The sequence below is a fragment of the Musca autumnalis genome, unplaced genomic scaffold, assembly GCF_047663935.1.
Source record: "Musca autumnalis isolate F117 unplaced genomic scaffold, ASM4766393v1 scaffold_1, whole genome shotgun sequence".
NCBI classification, from domain to species: Eukaryota; Metazoa; Arthropoda; class Insecta; order Diptera; family Muscidae; genus Musca; species Musca autumnalis.
In genome coordinates this window covers 220258565-220279203 of record NW_027411644.1, presented here as the reverse complement: position 1 = coordinate 220279203, position 20639 = coordinate 220258565, and the positions used below count along the sequence as shown (strand labels likewise).

Genomic DNA, 20639 nt, shown 5'->3' with positions numbered 1-20639 from the left:
ATCTTTCCCGAAGTCTGGAAAACGGCAGGGTGGTCCTGGGTGAATCGTACAGACCAATTTTTCCTTTGTCGCTCGTAGCGAAGACCCTTGAGGCTTTAGTCCCCCCCCCCCCCCCCATCGCCGGAAATAGCTATCCAGTTTCCGATCATCCGTAAGCAACACAACACGTCAACAGCGCTGCACGCCATTTCCACACATTTGTATAAGTCGCTATAAGCCATCAATCCCCCCTCCCTTAGACGGCATTGAGATCGTAAAGTATGCGGATGATTGTACGATCTTGGAGTCGGCTACCTTCCCAGATGTCATGTGGAAAGGCCTAACTCCTATTTGACTGATCCGCCACTAAATCTGCGGGCACTCTGTTCACCACATGAACGGCAGAGGTGATATCAGAGTTGAATGGTCGATGGTAGCAGAATTCCGACCACAAACTACCCAAAAATTCTATGGGGTCACATTCGACAGAATCTTCATGCTACAGCTATCTGCGACAGGCTGCGATGAAAAAAATATTCAAACCTGTCAGAATACCCCGCCACCCCTACATGTCAGAAGAGATCTTCATGATCTAGAAAGAGAGGTAAAACGTTACAAGAGAGAACCCTTAGATCAAAAAGCCTATCAAACAGGTTTGAATAGTATTCACACAGATACATCCGCAGATGTCATAAACAGCCATCATATGAATGCGATCTTCTATCGTAGCTGAGGAGCGGCAGCTGCCACGACAAACCAAAGAAGTTTTGGCTCAACTACGCTACGGATGGTGCAGCCTGCAAATTCTTATAAGGCAAAGATCTGCCCAGCATGCGACACAGGCCCGCACGATACCCTGCACCTTTTCAATTGTCCTGTCAAACGTGCTCAACTAACTTCAGTAGCTTTGTTGTTACAACAAATAGAAGCACCCACGTTAGCGGGTTATTTCGTACCGGATTGACACGATACCAAAAGTGTTTCGGCCGGTTTGGCAGCCGCAGCTACAACAACAACCAAAATCGCACAACCCCACGGCGGCCTGTGCCGTGAACCAGATTTATTCGGAGTTATCTACGAACAACAATTACATATTTCTGTTCGTGTATTCTTTTGTCGTCTTGGGAGCGACCGCAATGTCAGTTCCAAGCACTTTGGTCCGACCCGGGATAGATAAAACCCCTGGACCGCAGATCTGTTCCTTCCGAAGCTGTTCCGCTTTTAGACGGTTCAAGGACTACTGTGATAGGAGTTATGTTGCTGCTTGTTGAGCCACAACATCTCCCTACTTCGTGGACGAATTCATCGTCGTCGTATTCTCTCCAACAGCAACAAAAGCAGCAGCTATCACCCCTTGTTGTTGTTCAGCTTCACAGTATCCTCACCAAAGTCAACGATATTGTAGACTTTATGGGTCGGAGAAACATCATGGTCGCCGCGATCCAGGAAACAAAACTCACCATCGCCTGTACACCAGTCTGTCCAGTGACCCATACATGGAATGTATGGGGGTAGCAGTAAAGTGTGGGACTGCCGAGGTAGAGTTGTTTAATGTGTATATGCCGCCTATGAATACCTGTGCCTGCGTTATATGCTCCATATTAGTTCGCATTTAGGGGTGCTAGGGGACTTCAATGTCATCATTAGCTTTTTTCAGAGAGGATAATACCCAAAAGTTAGGGAACTTACTCTTGAAGTCAATAGGTTAGTTTGCGAGCATAACCGTAAAAAGTGGCTAGACCACCTGAAACAATGAACCATTGGTACAGGATTGAGTAAATTGTGGGTAATGGATAAATCACTCCAGAATACAAGGATGAGGTTACAGCCACTCCACTCCACAAGGATGCACACCGGCTGTTACTTTCATCGGCGTGACAGATCCGAATAGATACGCGTCTTGCTATAACCGACAGTTTATACAATACCCTGTGAGCGATAGGAGGAAGAGAAGTGTGATATGCCGTATATCAGCCCTCTCGTCTGCCCTGATCGCCACAATTCGCGATAAGCGAATTTGCAGATGTCATTCGAAACACAAAACCATTCAAAATGTTGGACCCTCACAGAATCTCAATGTTTAAGTCACTGGCTGAACCTGGAGTTGAGTATTTGACAAGTGTCAATTTGTCTTTAGATAACCATATGAGAAGCAATTGCCCAACTACAACAGCATTATACGCCATGTCCACATATCAATGGAGGATTGAACCAGAACAGCCCGTACGAGCGAACAGTCATTCTGGCTCTTGACCTATCAAAGGCCTCCGATATCGCCAACCATGCTAAACTGTCTAAGGACATAGAGAAGACTTCACTTGAGCAATCCAGAAGTAGGAAAAAGGTCCTCAAGTCGCTGGACGACAGTACATTGGGCGCCAGCTGCCAAGGCAAAAAGTGTAGTTTTAGCTAAACTAAGATCCGGACGGTGCTGTCGTCTCAATTCGTATTGGGCTCTATGGAATAAAAACCTGTGATCAGGCTTGGTGGGCATATAAGACGCAGTACAGCCAATTCGTTTTTTCGATAATGAGCCATGATTGAAAAATATACAAGCCTCTTTCTTCTCAATTTCATACCGAGGGACTTTTTTTAAAATAATATATGTAGGTACATGTAGATGAAGATCTGGCACAGAAGCATCGAATTCAACCCAAGCCGACGAGAGTTAAGGCCGGTAGTTTATGTGTTCTCACTTATACAGAGTGCCATGATATCACCTTCCAATTAATGGCCGTTGTATGCTACAGCACGATACGCTGCATCTCTTTACCTGCACAGCTAAACCCACATTCTTCATGAACGTCTACAGCCCAGGGCTGTAGGGCATAGAGGAACCTTGGCCAGATAACTGAATTAGCCCTGTCCGTCCGTCCGTTACGATAACTCCATGGAAATGATAAAACAGCAGAATGAACAGGGAGTTGAATATATAACTAAAGTTCTCAAGCTGTCACTAGCCACATATAGCCCGAATTCTAAAAAATGTACAGGGTGTTCCCGCTACAGGAGCCAAGGAGGAAAGGATGCAGGCAAAGGTGAATCGTACAGACCGATTTCGCCTTTGTCGCCCAGACTCTTGAGGCTTTTGTCGAACAGAATCTTGAGGCTTTAGTGATGGTGGTGGCGCTTGACATTCGAAAGCGCTTGACTTATAAGCCATCTGCAACAAGCTGTGATTTAGACACAAGGTACTCAAGTCTCTAGCCAGCATCACTTGGGATGCATATAAAGAAACCTTGTTGACCTCATATAATGCGATATGTCGGCTAATGCCATCGACTACGACATTCAACTCTGTTCTTACCTCTGCTTTCCATTTGGTGAACAGAGTGGCCGTAGATTTACAGCCTGTTTCACTATGTCGAACGAAAATGAAAAGGAAAGAAATACAGCTAAACTCGTGCATGATTTTTAAACGTTGTAGTTGTTTTATAGCAAACACAAAGTCAATATTGCCATGCAAACCAAAGTTTAGGTGTTCATTTTCTTTCGACATAGTGAAACAGGCCCTTAGCGGTGGATACTTGCATATACCTCGCGTGGAAAAAGCTGATAAGATCTGCCAAATAGAAGTTCAGCTTTTCACAAATGACATCAGGAAAGGAACCTAACACCAAGATCGTGCTATCATCCGCATACGTTACGATCTAAATGCCGTCTGGAGGTGGCGGCAGGAGAGGTAGAGGTAGGTAAGTCAAGCGCCAATATTACTGTTCTATCACACGGCTTGCTCTGATTGGAGTCCTCGACTAATATGTGTGGATATGGCGTGCAGCTCTGTTGTCATGCTGTGCTTATTACGAAACCCATACTGTTGACCGGCAACTGGATAGCTATTTCTGATGCTGAGGAGGACTAAAGCCTCGAGACAAAGGCGAAATTGGTCCGTACGGTTCTCCTTTTCCAGACATCGGAAAAGACGTGGGTGACTTGCGCAAGGTGGAGAACTTTAGTAAGATACTCTACTGGTGGATCTAATGCGACGTTGTATCCTAATGCGACGTTGTGCCTTAATGGGACGTGGTACCCTTCTCTTAGCCCTCTCACTCCTGGGGTCCTCGACCAATTATCGATTAAAATAACTTGCGCACCTCTTCGGATCAATCAGCTTAACGTCGCCATACGTGACCGCCCTATCTTCCTTCTTTCCATGGTTCGAGGATGGCTTAACCTTTGCCTACAATTCACTTATTGCGGGTCCAATGCTGCAACTATTCAGATGATTTAGCCACTTGTTCCGATTTTTCTAGAAGACCAACCTTTTAAATTCCAGTGTCAGCTCCCTGACTCTGGGGTCACTGCCCAACAAAGCTCATTTGGTCTCACTTGGTGTATTCGAAGGGGAGGGTAAAGAGAAGGGACCAAAGGTATGGATCCCTGGACACATTAGTTGTTCTGTCACATGGTGTGTGTGTGTGTGTTTAGTCCATATATTAAGAAGTTTTGTTTTACTTGTTGTGTCTTTATGGTGTCAAAAGGGTTGAGAATCCGCGACCGTTCATATAGCCGGTCCAGACACGAGAACTAACGGGGATACGCAACAGTAATGGTATATTGCGAGCGTCTACAGTAGTGATAATGTCTCAAAACGTTCTTTCTTCTACCCGACCATCAGAAGGGTTGGGCAGATCTCTGAAGAGGGGATTAGTGAACTCTCTGAAACTAGGCCATGATTGATGAAAGTGCGGCGTTCAGAGGTGATGAAATCGACAATCTGCTGATGGAGATAATTATAGGGAGATGGTATAATCCAAAAGAAACGAAGGCAGTTAGGTGACACTACGGTTTTGACTGGCAAACTGTGATACTCTCCGCTAAATCTGGTAGGGGCGTCCTCATAGACCGTGCAAAACGTAGAGCTACCAATCTGCTCAGCCTGTACTGTACCCCTCTGGTCGTTTCCGGGGACCGAATGCCATAACTCATGATGTGCATTAAAATCCCCCAAGTCCAGACGGTTATGACCTTCCATGCTCAACAACAACTGCAGCTTACAGCAGCTACAGGTGAAGAATCGCACCAGAATTGGAAGTGGGGGATAAGCTGGAGTACATCTATTTATGGTTGGATGTTTACGTTAAGCAACTCTATCTCGGCAGTTCCACACCTGACTGCTATGCCTATACGGGTCATTAGGCTCAAGCGAGATAGGTCTTTATTAAACAGACTGGTGCAATAGGAAAACTAATCACCCACCTCCAATTCTGGTGCGATCCTTTTTTACTACGTTATAATCATCACAGCGCTGTAAGCTGTAGTTGTTGTGGAGCATGGTTTCCTGCACCGCCGCGACCATGATATTCCTCCGACTCTTGAAATCCAATATTTTCTTGATCTTACCTCGGTGTTCATTGCAATTCAATTGCAAACAGGATGCATTGCCAGGGATTGGAACAACAACGGCTGGAGTTAAGTGATGCGTTTGCGGCTGTTGTTGGGGGACTGCAGGGAAGTCTCGTATGTCAAGCGGTTGTTGATATCGTACTCAAATAGGCGTTGCATCAACAGGTGGACTTCAAAGCCATATGGAGGAGCTATAGATACATTTTAGAGAGCGAACACCTTCCGTTCAGGCACTACTTTGGTCGCGGTAGTATACTAATGTTGTAAATTACAGGGAACGTATCGAATCTGGCATTTGTGCCTTCTAATACAACATATCTACGTCGTATTGGTTTATGGCCAAATCAGATTGAGGTAAAGTAGTTATGTTGCACATATCCAAACCTATTCTTAAAAGTAATAAATATATTTTCACCTACCAGACATTTTCGGACATTTGCAAAGCATCTGACGATAAGGAAGTAAGCCTAATTCTACAGCTCTACGTAGCTCGAACAAATATTCTTAAGACTCATCCACTTCGTCAATGTTATGATTGCGCCTAAAAGTATACTCCACTTCTAAAAACACATTAATTTCTGGCAATGTTAAGTACATAATAAATATTATTTTATTTTATTTTTTTTTTTAACAAAATTCCTATTTCTAGCCTGATTTTTGTTACTTGTTGCTATAAATAATTTTTTATTTTTGTTAAAAGCCATATTAACTGTAAAAACAGTAATTAAATTACAGTTACATAATTTAAGCTGTGTTCCAGAACTAAAAAGTTTTTACAATTTTTACGACTTTTACACATTTTACTCGAAAAAGCGTTCCCGTACACAAGAAAGTTGTAAAATGTTCACTTCTCTTTAAACAAAAATGGCGCTGAATGACGCTCTCTTTAAAAACTTTTTACACGACAAATTTGGGCAAGTAAAAAAATAGTAACATGGTTGCCGGCGTCTGATTGGCTGATACGCCGACTTTGACATTTGTTCCAGTTTTTTTGACGTATTTCCCATTTTTGCGTTCCCGAACTATTTCAAAAAACTTGTGTGTAAGAACAAATTTTTTGCAGTTCTCTCTTTTACGAGTTTTACCATTAAAAAGTACGGGAACGAAGCTTTATTTTCTTTTCTTTAATTGCTATTTTCTGCGATAAGTTATTGACACTAAAGCACACGGAATGGATACAATTTGTTTGATAGGGAAAAATAGAAATAAATAAAATATGTACTAAAAAAGACAAACCAACAATGATACGTTTAAAAAATGTTATGAAATAAAGGAGACATTTAACTATTCTTGATAATACTTTGTTTCATTTTTTGCTATATGTGTGTGGGTATGTGCAATAAAATAAAGTACATTTTACATACAATGATGGCATTGTATGAACGCTGTTAAAACACTAAGCCAATAAAAGAATTTGTCTACATTTTGCTATGTAGACTGTTATCCCCAGTTTGTTTTTAGTTCAAGAAACGAATTGACATCTTTTGTTCAACATCTGTACGTTCCAAAGCTTTACAGAAATCTTCAAAGGAGATTTTACCCTGACAACATAAATCAGCTTCCAAAATTGTACGTTCAGCAATGCTAACCAATTGATCTTGGCTAATGTTGGCACCGACCATCATGTGCAAAATGCTCAACAATTCATCGCGGCTAATGACACCATCATCATCCAAATCGTACATTTTAAAGGCGACTAGGGGGGGAAGGAAATAAGGGAAGCTTTAATTAGAGGGAGAAATTGTTAGAAATTGTTGTTAGTCAATACTTACATTTCAATTTGTCTTCTCTCGAGTTTAGTTTGTTTTCCTTTTTATCCTTAGTTGGCCGGAAGTGAGCCAAAACATTCATGAATTGACGGAAGTTAACGCGATCATCGGTACTATCGGCAAAAAAGGCATGAACAATACGTTCGCACAATGGATTAATGGCCAATTCAGGAATACGCAGAAAATCATCACGTGACAAAGTACCACAATCACCACGATCCAAAGAGGTGAAGCGAGAATACAAACGTTCGATTTGATTGGGTGTAACTGCAAAATTCGCAAAAGATTAGGTAAAGATTTGAACATAGACGGAAAGTATAGTATGTATATGTAGTTACATATGTATATATTTGTCACCGTAATAAATTTATTGAATAGACTATGGATTTATCGGCATTTTTAACCACTAACTTCGATATTGCTTTCAAAAATAGTGCTCAATGACGTAATTCATCGGACAATGTCCAGTTGGTACATTATCATACTAGCGACTTTTTCAAAGGTGATAAATGATAAACGGGATGATTACCCAGCAAAATAAATTGGAAGTAGTGCAATGTGGACTAGTTCTGTCACGGCATGTTTTGATGCAGTTCAACTGGAGTCGTGAAAAAGGCACTCCAGTCCTCACATTTTAACCGCATTTGGATGCAATCCAAAGAATCACATCCACTTGTCACATTTTAACAACATCCGGATGCAGTTCAACGGAGTCGTGAAAAAGGCACTCCAATTCCTCACAATTTAACAGCATCCGGATGCAGTCCAAACGGAGTCGTGAAAAAGGCACTCCGTTCGCTACATTTTATTAGCAGTTGTTAGAGATCCCTATATGTACATAAATCAGATTGTACATCTCTACAGGCAGCGGCTTTCATTTTCCAAAAAGAGATAAGCGTGTTAACATGTCCAAACATTTGTTAATACAAACTAAATAATATTTAATATTTAAATAATATTTAATTTGTGAACATTTTTCCGGCAACTCACCAGAAGAAAATTTCCGAATGGAGTGCTGTTGGAGTACGTGTCGAAATCTTAACTGGTGATGGGAAGACAACCCATTTAGCAAATGAAGCAAAAACAGTTCAGCTTGGAAGAAATGCAAGCGGAGGAAACACGCATGTTTGCGATTGAATTCAATGGAGAATTTTCATAATTTGTGTTAATGTAATAAAGTTGTTAATATTTTTGTTTTGCACAAATAATAAATGCATTTTATTTGTTCTGGCATATTTTGTAATGGCTTGCACAATTTCCGCAGAATGCCTGTACCAAACACGTGCTTTGAACTGCCTCCTATTCTACCCCAAAGGGTTAGTTAAAATGCAATACCAAAGGGTCAGTTAAAATGCAGTGCCAGAGGGTCAGTTAAAATGCAGTGCAAAAGGGTTAGTTAAAATGCAGTGCCAAAGGGTTAGTTAAAATGCAGTGCTTTGGAGTGCATCTTTCAGTAGTCACGCTCTTGTAAAAATCATCAGTGAAAATGCATAATTTGATGCACATCCAGATCACTTGTACATATCATTTAACTGCATCTTTGGAGGCAAACATTTTGCTGGGTTAATTTCCTCTAATGGCACATAAGCCATTACACAGCGAATCCAGCCATTGGTCAAAAATTAAAAAAAATTATCGTTAAAATTTTGATTTAAAATAGGTCACCATTAATTTTGTTGGTAATTTTTTAGGATGATTGCTGGCCGGCCAATAACATGCATACATTTACACAATACTCAAACTATCTTGGAATGTCCAGAAATGCCTGCTGTGGCAGGTTAGATACTTATCTCCATCAAGAGACCTTCCGATTTAACAACCTCTTAATGCAATGTTTCCCTTAAACATGCAAAAGCCAATTGGCAAAGGTTCATAGAGTTCGCCAACTGACGCTTCAGTGATCTGCGCAGTCTTTTTGATGTTCTAGGAAAGAAATTCTTAAACCCACAGCCCATGTTTCGGGTGGTTGTATACCCAAAATTACACCGAACATTACATTACTAGACCGAAGAGGGTCTGCTCAAAGTCCCCAAACTGTTGTTATAACAACATATAATATTATTTTATGGTCTGGAATGTGGTTGCTTGTGCCTGTGCCGCATGCTGCGCAGATGTTTTGTATCATTAATTTTTGCCCTATAGGAATTTAGACGGTTGACGCTCCTCAGCTATGAGCGACATTCTCAGAGGACGCGATAGTTTATGGTATCTGCGACTGCATCTGTGGTAATGCTATCCAAGCCTGCTTGATATGCATGCATGTCAAGGGGTCCTCTCTTATATCGTTGGACATTTCTCTCTCTAAATCATGAAGATGTCTCCTGACATGCCTAGGATTCCCCCCAGATGGTAACATCCGATTAAGTACTGCAACGAAAATATGCCATTGTTTTACCGTACTAGAAGAATCTTCGACTCCTCATGCAGATGGTCCAACGATGACATGAAGAGACGTTGTGAGAGGTTTGAATACTGTTCCATCTACCGGAGGGTAGTCTGTTCAATGTCCTAAAACAGCGTGGAGTTCTCGACAGTATCATTCCCCTATCGTACGCCCTGTTGTGTTTGAGTACTGCCCTCCAGAGCCTCCAGAGTCTGAGCTACGAGCGACAAAACCGAAATCGGCCTGTACAATTTACCTTTGCTGGCATCCTCGCCTGGTTTTAGTATCCACACTGCCCATTTTCCAGACTTCGTGGTCGGTTTGGGTGACTAGCGTCAGGTGGACAACTTTGGTGAGATGCCCAACTCCCGGATAATTTAGCGTTTTTGATGAAATTTCCAACATCTTTTATTATAGTACTCTTCTCTTCGACTTTCACTCCCGGTTCCGGCGTGTGCGACAAACTGCTTACCGACCAACCTGTTAACTTCCAGTGTCAACTCCCTGACTCTGGAGACACTGCGGTTGGCACGACGAAGCTCATCACACCCACGTCGCATCTGCCGGGAAGTTTGGCCTCACTTCTGGTATACAACCAGCAGGTAGCAGCGATGGTATCACCGAACGTCCTCTCTGCTACCCAAACATCGATGGGGGTTAGGCAGATCTCTGAAGCGGTGACTGCTGAACTTTCTGAAACCTGGCTAAATAACTTTACCATGACTGATGAAAGTACGGCGACCTGCTGATAGAAACGACGGTTTGCCAGACTTAGACCAGGTGACTCGATGGTTATATCTGGCGAACTGTGACACTCTTCGCTAGTTATGGTATTGGCGTCCTTTTGACCGTGCAAAATGCCGAGCTATCAAACTGCTCAGACAGCATTATACCCTCTGGTCATTGCCGAGGACCGAATGTCACAACTCATGATGAGCATTAAAGTCCCCAGTCACTTATGATTTTCGTACAGCGGGCTAATATTTAGACTACAGCGTGGAGTTCAGCTATTTATCGGCGGGATGTATACGTTAAACAACTCTACCTCGGAAGTTCCACGCCTGACTGCTACGAGCATAGATTCCATGTACGGGCCTTTAAAGCCAGGCTCAAGCGAGATAGGTGTAATAGGACAGACTGGTGTAATAGGAAACCTAGTGCCCCACTTCCACAACGCTGAAAGATGTAGTTGTCTTTGAGCTTGGTTTCCTGTACTTTCCTTGTTCTTACCTCTGATTCCATTCCAATTAAATTGTGGTGGGCGCTACACGGATGTTGTATGGTACCGGGTAAGTTCGGTACGAGAGAACCCGCTGCCTTAGGATTGTACTCATAAAGTCTATAATTTCTATAACTTTGTTGTGGAGACCATTGCAATTGAATTGCATGGACGATGCATTTCAGAGACACTGAAAAATAGTATGAGGTGTAGGATTCTGCGTTTGTGGTTATTGGGGAGACAGCGGGGGGTGGGGAGTATCTCGTAGTCATGGAGGCGGATAAGACCGGAGCAGCCTCAGAAGTGCACCCATTTCCCACATCCATTACATTTCACCGATGTTGACATGTGGTAGATGCGGATCTGACAAACGGAACAGATCCATGACTCCATGGCCCGGGGCTCTTCTCTATCCCGACACGGACCAAAAAAGCTCGGGGTAGGCATTCCGGGATATATTGTTGGTGTTGTAAATAAAATTTGCAGCTTATAGTGGATTTGTTACATCTTATACCACAGCGTTAATTCTATTTTTAGAAACTTTACTTCTTCCAAACAAATAATTTGTTAACAAGGCCTAGCAAGTGTTTAAAGATTACTGGGACACGCTACTACTAATCATATCTACCAAAGATTACTAACAGACAGACACATTCCAACCGTTTAATTCCTTCTTAGCGAAAAATTTCCCGATTTATAATACAACAATTTAAATCAAGTGTTGTAAGTTTTCAATTGTTTACCATCCCCTTTACTACTCCTCCCCTCTCAATGTGAACATTGTACCCCACTGTATATCACCTTAGTCATTATTTTCCATTTCACTAAAGTTATTAAATAATTAGTACTTCTTATCGGCTACCACCATTCAATCGATTCTTATCTATGACAGAATTCGTTTAAAATTTCAAAAAAAAAAATAAATAAATACTTGTTGGAAGTAGAAGGAGGCTACTATTTTTTCATTCTATAAAAATGCCGACGACGATTTTTCTTCATTGCTATACATATTAAACATTATGAAGTGGAAGAAACAAACAACAAAGTTATTTACTAAAGATATTCAAGATCACACTAGGCACAATGGCAAACTTTCATTACAGCAATAAAGGGAACAAACACTTGGGAGACGGTTAAACATCAAATGTAAATACTACAACCACATACGATTTCCTAACAATGAATGACAGATATAATGATAATGATGAGTTTGTGTGTATGTTGTGTATGTGTTTTTAACTACTGGCTGTAACTATTTCATCAAGTGTTTCGTTAAGAATTAGCTCTGGAAATGAAATTTTTTCCACTTGAAATATGCAATTAGGTTTTGAAAATGATGTCATCATTACAGATCAATGAAATTAAACTGTGTCACATTCACAAATTGATTTAGCATCGTCATGTGCTGTTCGTCTTTGAACGAAATGAATAGCGGAAAATAAGCTGAAAACTTCTGCGACATACACGTTCTATTCTGCACAACTCTGCACAATGTGCTCACGATACTACCCATTTGTTCCATTCTCCATATAGTCCAACAATTCTACGTTTAGATCAAGTGAGGCAATATTTAACACTACACACAAAGAATGAAATTCGGGCGATTATACCATATAATTACTTGACTTCAGTGGATGTGGAAGAGATAGGTTGCAAGTCTGATTGAGATTTGGACAACGGTCGTTTGGTCCTGTTCCGCGAATAAGTATGCTCCTCTGGGTATTAGCGGCAGAAATCCGTTACACAAATTTGGGAAAACTAAATATTATTTTTAATTTTTTAATAATTCTTGGATTTAGATGAATTTATGGTCATATAAGACACAATTATAAGTGTTCCAGAATTGTTTTTTCATTCTAGTTATCCAGAGGATTATCTTATCTTTTAGAGATCTTGACAAAACCTATATCACTGATATTCTGATGACCACTGCTGTACTATCACATAGGCTATCTATTCGTATTCATATTTTCCATTTCCCTCATATCACAATCGCTTCTGTGACCCCCTTCCTGACTGTTATTAATTGCAAAATTTAAATTCCATTACCTTGCTATATGAACAATTAGCAACCAACAAAGTGGACATACAATATGTATTATTGATATGTATATAGCATTGTGCATACATCATGGTCAAAATACACTACCAATAAAATATATTTATTAGTTGAAAGATAATAAACAAAGTCAATAAACAATTATGTCTGATAAATAGAAAAAAAAAAACATTCACTCGGTCCGCGCACACACAAACACTCGTCGTCACATTATTATCCATATCGTAAATTATTCAGTAAAGTCAACACCATACAATAAACTTAGTAATTATGGAAGACACAAGTTCCAAGAACCACCCAAATGAAGGTTACTTGAAGTGCCTGCCTTGGATTAATGACAATTGTTGTTCATACTTACATCCAGTCTCCTCTTGAATCTGAGCAATTTCCTCAGGACGCAACAACAGTGATGACTTGTTACCCATAATGAAGTTCTCCTTTTATTGATACACCACTTTAACTTATCGTTTCTTTGGAATTGGAATAAAACAAAAGTAGTATCTCGTACGTAGCCAGACAATTTTATAAATTCTACAATACAAGTGAACAGCTGTTATTAATAAATGGCAATTGACAAGTAATGACATTTGTTTGTAGTGTTGCCACAGTAAGTTGATATGTAATTTCACTGTGTATTAAAGTGGGTGTCACGGAAAAAAATAAAAAACTTTTTGAGTTTGTCCGAAATTAGTTTTTTCGCATTTCTTGAAAGTGTGAAAAAATTAAGAAGTGAGAAGAAAATTAAGGCTTAACTCTGGTTTAGTAAAAACTCCCCGATTTTTTGAAATTGTTTCTAGAGGAAGATATTAGCTCGTTCCAGAACTAAAAAAATGTGTGTGTTGGACTCATTTTCAACAGATTGCTCTTTTGACACTTTTATCATTAAAAAAGTACTGGAACGAAGCTATTGTGTATAATTTTCTTGGGGAACGGATCCGGTTATTGGACCCGAAAATCCGGGTACAAAACCCGGGTTAGATCCGGCTCTACTGATCCGGATATCAATGGGTATCATTGGAAAGCTTATGGAAATACCTATTCAACAAGTGATCATATTACTGGGTTGTTATTGCCAGGTGATATAGCCCAAAAACTAATTTTTGAACCCGGATTTTTTCATAAAAACCTCAAAAAGTCGGAAATGGGCCCATTATGCGGGCTCATCTAATGCCATATTGTAGCTCACATTTTATCCTTTTCGAAATTGTGGTATATGTTGTAATACATTCTTCTCTGGATCCGGAGATATGGCCCTTAAGGCCTAGGTACATAAGCTGCCTTGCCTGGGTTGCTTCTGATAAAATAATAAAGAAGAGAAGGGCAAACTAGTTCGAAATTGGCTAGGCCTTCTTTATTCTTTTATTTTTGTTATATCAGAAATGAAGCAGGAAAGCCAGGCAAGCAGGCGAGGCAGCTTACGTACCAAGGCCTTTAGAATCTTGACAACCCGTTTTTTCAAAGGGTCTGTTTAGAGAAAAAAATGTAATTTAAAAGAACATTTTGTTCCAGTTCCCGAGATTTGCACCTGTCCATAGGAGAAAGTCTTAAATACCCGGCCCAAGGCCGGCTATTTAAAGAAACATTTATGATTTAAAATAAAATTTTTGGTCCCGTTCCCTAGATTTGCACCTGTCCATAGGAGAAAGACTTAAATCCCTGTCCGATTTAGAGAAAAAACTATAATTTAAAAGAAAATTTTGTTCAATTTAGAACTTTAAATTTGTCCATAGACACTTATAATGTAAAGAAATGAGCGCTACAGAACCGAGTTGTCAAGATTCTAAGGGCCATATCTCTGGATTTAGAGAAGTTATTACAACATATAACACCATTTTGGAAAGGTTAAAGAGCAGCGTACATTAAGCGGGCGCCCATAATGGGTCCGTTTTTGACTTATTGAGGATTTTATGGAAAAAACCCGGGTCCATAAAATGGTTTTTGGGCTATATCACCTCAATACCTGAAAATAACCATACCATATGGTCACTTGTTGGATAGGTATTTCCATAAGCTTTCCAATGTAGCAGTCGGTTCAGTAAAGACGGGTCTAACCCGGATTTTGTACCCGGACTTTCGGATCCAATGACCATGTAATAGGCTCCGCCCCCAAGAAAATGATACATTTTCATGATCAGCGCAACAATATCTACCTCTGGAAAACAATTTCAAAAAAATCGGAGAATTTTACTAGAGTTGTTCCAAAATTAAGAGACTGTTTCACTATGTCGAAAGAAAATGATTGCGAACGAAAACACCTTAACTTTGGTTTTCATGGCAATATTGACTTTGTGTTTGCTTTAAAACAACTACAAAATTTAAAAGCCATACAAGAGTTTAGTTGTTTTTCTTTCGTTTTCATTTTCGTTCGACATAGTGAAACAGACAGCTAATGATGAAATTATAAATTCCATAAATAACTTATTTTATTTAATTTTCCATAGAACTCCAGGTTTGAGAGATAGGATAACAAGTCCTACTTATCATGAACTATCATAATAATAAGTGTGTCTGCGTACTCGATAATTTGTAATAATTATTGCAAATTATTACTGAATGTTGTTTTTTTACACAAATGTTCAGTAAAAGAGAATGAATTGAGAAACTTGTTTTAAAATTTTCATTACTGAGAACTTATAATTTTTACTGAAGGAATTTTGTTCAGTAACATTTTGTAGATTTAGGCAGTTGTCAAAAGTTTAAAATATTCAAATATCATAATCGTAAATATTAATCAAATTGAAAATTTTTACTGAATGTTGTCTTTTTACTTTTTTAATTTTTTCCTTTGAAAGAGTATAAAATGCTTTACTCTCTAAAAAGAAGTTACTGAGTAATATTTACTGAGAAAGTACAAGGACAAACCTAATAGTTGCTCTGTTCCGGAACCTGCAAGAGTCTCCTATTTTTGGCATTTTAACATCTTTTTTTCTTTATAAATTTTGTCAAAAAGTTCAAAAATAATACATATATTCTCGCAGGTTCTGGAACAGAGCAATTAATTGATCCCACAAACTGTCCCAGAGGCCCAGCGGAGATTTCTCCCTTATGAATGGATGCACCCCGATTCATTTTAGTTCAATAATATGGGACCTAGTTCTTCAAACTTCAAATTGTCGAGGGTAGTATGAAGGGTAAAATTATATCGTTGTTACAGATACCATAAATGCTACCTCCTGTAAAACCCTGGACTTAACTGCACTTTTGTGTTGGAGGCGCATCAAGAAGTGAACTTAAATATTGACATGTCTCGGGAAGTATTGACTTCCATTAGAGACAAACGATTATTTTGTAGTTACTTATGATATCGGATAGTAACACGATTCGAAAAGTGGCCATACATTGGATTTTGGCGCAAAAGTGTTAAAATTTTGTGGAAGAGGTACCAAAAGGAATGGGGACATGAGGGGAACATGATCTAAGTTTGGGAGTAATTCTTTTCGATTGTTATCGTACCGACTACCCATTTTAGTTGATCAAAGTAGAATTTTTATAAAGCTTTCGGGCCATTATCTGAGTAAGTATGGTCTTGATCACGAAAAACATTTTGTATTTGTGAAAAGGACCTCAAGCGCTACGTTCGATAAGAATTCCACAAGGACCCTCGAGTAGCCCTTAAAATAAATTAATTTTAGCTTGTGAAAATTATTACAATGTGCTGCTTTTGATATTTACACAGCTAGCAGCCATTTTAGTTGTTCTTTATATGTTTTTTTTTTTTTGCTGCCCATTATCTCACGAAAAACATAAAATCACTGTAAAGAGTGAAGGAGTGTACCGACATAGAAATATTACGATGAATGGAGCATATCGGTTACTCCCTTCGAGAGTTATAGTGCGCAACATTTTTGCGAAAAATGTTGAACTTTTGTTGGGAAGATACCCGATGGAGTAGACCGATATGGTCCATCATCAAACTTGATCTAAGTTTGGATAAAATATTACGAGGGCAAAATGTTGGTCCGAATCGGTTGAACCGTTCGAGAGTTAGAGTGCGCTTCAGCCAACTAGCAAAAGGACACCAAACTGACTCCGAATTGTCTGAAACGGATTTCGTTCAAACATACTTGGGGTATAAAACCCATCCTTCGATAAGACGCATTTTGGTCGTATGAAGGTAAGGTATAAAAAGGGAGACAAGTTCTCGGTAAAAGATCGAGATCGTTACAATATCCAAACCGATATTTTGCTAGAACGGAATCATTATGGCAGGGCTTTTTCACCGAACTCATCATTACATGCGTCGTTTTCCAATTTGCCTTTAAAATTGCAAAATCCGCGTGAAACAACACAAACCACCTTTCCCAGCTTTTTAAGTCAGATTTAACTTAGTTAAACGGATATACGAACATATGAAATTAGGGTTATGTGGAATCCAAAGGCGTCCTTTGCCGGTTATTTACTTAGGCTGGGAACCGAATGTCAAGTGGAAAAATACTTTCGAAGGTCATGTCTCCTCATGCAAATTATCTACTGATGAAATGAACAGGTCCATGTCCAGTTCTCAGTGCAGTATTTTACCATTTTTTTAGTTTCTTTCACTATATTGCATTTACTGCAAGTCACCGTATGAATTGCTAGTTGTAAGGATATTTTTCTAGCTCATTACTGTAAAAATAATATCTTCCCTTTCATACATCAGTAGAACAAAATCAATTTTTATGAACATAGCGTTCCTTTATTGTCTAGTTTATTTTATTAATTTGGGCTTACATGTCCTATACCTTGACAGGTTAACATTACATGATGTTCATTTATCTTTTCCTCTACAAATCGAGCTCCACACATTTTCTCTGCTACATAAATTGCCGTCTTGGTGTGATTTGTCAATGGAGTTGTTAAGATGCGAGATTGTCCTTTGGCCAAGGCCATGTAAATAATTAATTGATCCTGTACATATTGATCCACACACACTTGTTGTGTTATAAGTTGTGCCAATTCTCGTCCAGCTTTCGAACCCAATTCTTGAGCATCAACTTTTTTCTCACCCAAGGACGAAGAACCAATAACACATCCAGTATTTGTGGTCGCCTTTAAGATAACACCTGAACCATTATCTCGTGCTACATCCTGTGCTTCTTTATATGCCTCCAACTGACAGGGTGGAGCATTTTTGAGAATACTTAATTCCTTTTCAGCAGATGATTTCATACTATCGGCAAGATTAGGTGGTAGGCGGCCAGCAACAAAACACCAACCCACGGTTTCTTGTACATGACCAAACTGGGTGAGGTCTATTGGATTGAGGCTCTTTACTGGTGGCACATACACCTTGCAACGACCACCTCCTCTGGGATAATAACCTCTAGTCATTAGATCAAAATCAAATGACACACCAAACTGTTCTAGATTTGGTCTCAGCACTTCAGTCAAGAAATCAACTTGTGGAGCCATACCGACATTGGTACCACCCACAAGTTCCAGTTCAGAGTTGGCACCAGCAAAAGCCAACACTGGCAGAGCGCTTTGTAAAACCAATGATATACTCGCAGCTGTTTGAGTATTTACAAAATACTTTCCTGGTTTTATTTTACCAGGATTGAATTCGACTTGTGTCGATTTCATTTGATTTCCGTTTACCTGAGCATCTGTAATTTCCACCAAAAGATTTAGTCCAAAGAGATGTTGATTAGAGAGACCGGGATTTGGCCGGTTCGCCCTTATATTAACAATGCGAACAGGTCGCCGTAGTATACAACTAAAGCTAAGGGCATTCCGAAGAATTTGTCCCCCTCCTTCCAGATATTTGCCGTCAATTTCCAAAAAATCTACTGGCATCGTGAAAATCTATTAACTTGCAAGAACGAACTCACACACAAGTTATTACAACATATAACACCATTTTGGAAAGGTTAAAGAGCAGCGTACATTAAGCGGGCGCCCATAATGGGTCCGTTTTTGACTTATTGAGGATTTTATGGAAAAAACCCGGGTCCATAAAATGGTTTTTGGGCTATATCACCTCAATACCTGAAAATAACCATACCATATGGTCACTTGTTGGATAGGTATTTCCATAAGCTTTCCAATGTAGCAGTCGGTTCAGTAAAGACGGGTCTAACCCGGATTTTGTACCCGGACTTTCGGATCCAATGACCATGTAATAGGCTCCGCCCCCAAGAAAATGATACATTTTCATGATCAGCGCAACAATATCTACCTCTGGAAAACAATTTCAAAAAAATCGGAGAATTTTACTAGAGTTGTTCCAAAATTAAGAGACTGTTTCACTATGTCGAAAGAAAATGATTGCGAACGAAAACACCTTAACTTTGGTTTTCATGGCAATATTGACTTTGTGTTTGCTTTAAAACAACTACAAAATTTAAAAGCCATACAAGAGTTTAGTTGTTTTTCTTTCGTTTTCATTTTCGTTCGACATAGTGAAACAGACAGCTAATGATGAAATTATAAATTCCATAAATAACTTATTTTATTTAATTTTCCATAGAACTCCAGGTTTGAGAGATAGGATAACAAGTCCTACTTATCATGAACTATCATAATAATAAGTGTGTCTGCGTACTCGATAATTTGTAATAATTATTGCAAATTATTACTGAATGTTGTTTTTTTACACAAATGTTCAGTAAAAGAGAATGAATTGAGAAACTTGTTTTAAAATTTTCATTACTGAGAACTTATAATTTTTACTGAAGGAATTTTGTTCAGTAACATTTTGTAGATTTAGGCAGTTGTCAAAAGTTTAAAATATTCAAATATCATAATCGTAAATATTAATCAAATTGAAAATTTTTACTGAATGTTGTCTTTTTACTTTTTTAATTTTTTCCTTTGAAAGAGTATAAAATGCTTTACTCTCTAAAAAGAAGTTACTGAGTAATATTTACTGAGAAAGTACAAGGACAAACCTAATAGTTGCTCTGTTCCGGAACCTGCAAGAGTCTCCTATTTTTGGCATTTTAACATCTTTTTTTCTTTATAAATTTTGTCAAAAAGTTCAAAAATAATACATATATTCTCGCAGGTTCTGGAACAGAGCAATTAATTGATCCCACAAACTGTCCCAGAGGCCCAGCGGAGATTTCTCCCTTATGAATGGATGCACCCCGATTCATTTTAGTTCAATAATATGGGACCTAGTTCTTCAAACTTCAAATTGTCGAGGGTAGTATGAAGGGTAAAATTATATCGTTGTTACAGATACCATAAATGCTACCTCCTGTAAAACCCTGGACTTAACTGCACTTTTGTGTTGGAGGCGCATCAAGAAGTGAACTTAAATATTGACATGTCTCGGGAAGTATTGACTTCCATTAGAGACAAACGATTATTTTGTAGTTACTTATGATATCGGATAGTAACACGATTCGAAAAGTGGCCATACATTGGATTTTGGCGCAAAAGTGTTAAAATTTTGTGGAAGAGGTACCAAAAGGAATGGGGACATGAGGGGAACATGATCTAAGTTTGGGAGTAATTCTTTTCGATTGTTATCGTACCGACTACCCATTTTAGTTGATCAAAGTAGAATTTTTATAAAGCTTTCGGGCCATTATCTGAGTAAGTATGGTCTTGATCACGAAAAACATTTTGTATTTGTGAAAAGGACCTCAAGCGCTACGTTCGATAAGAATTCCACAAGGACCCTCGAGTAGCCCTTAAAATAAATTAATTTTAGCTTGTGAAAATTATTACAATGTGCTGCTTTTGATATTTACACAGCTAGCAGCCATTTTAGTTGTTCTTTATATGTTTTTTTTTTTTTTGCTGCCCATTATCTCACGAAAAACATAAAATCACTGTAAAGAGTGAAGGAGTGTACCGACATAGAAATATTACGATGAATGGAGCATATCGGTTACTCCCTTCGAGAGTTATAGTGCGCAACATTTTTGCGAAAAATGTTGAACTTTTGTTGGGAAG

General features: G+C 39.1%; 2 protein-coding genes across 2 annotated transcripts; both read right to left on the bottom strand.

Moving 5' to 3' along the window:
* Window positions 1-5900: 5900 nt before the first annotated feature.
* Window positions 5901-13334, bottom strand: elm (calcineurin like EF-hand protein 1 elm). The gene is made up of 3 exons (XM_073960218.1): window positions 13114-13334; window positions 7098-7361; window positions 5901-7021 (listed from the first exon to the last, which is right to left on the bottom strand). The coding sequence occupies exons 1-3, from the start codon at window positions 13178-13180 to the stop codon at window positions 6783-6785; spliced, it is 570 nt and encodes a 189-aa protein (XP_073816319.1). The 5' UTR covers window positions 13181-13334; the 3' UTR covers window positions 5901-6782.
* A 4070-nt stretch (window positions 13335-17404) lies between these two features.
* LOC141389151 (RNA 3'-terminal phosphate cyclase-like) lies at window positions 17405-18561 on the bottom strand. The gene has a single exon (XM_073960217.1). The coding sequence runs from the start codon at window positions 18528-18530 to the stop codon at window positions 17451-17453; it is 1080 nt and encodes a 359-aa protein (XP_073816318.1). The 5' UTR covers window positions 18531-18561; the 3' UTR covers window positions 17405-17450.
* Between the last annotated feature and the right edge of the window lie 2078 nt (window positions 18562-20639).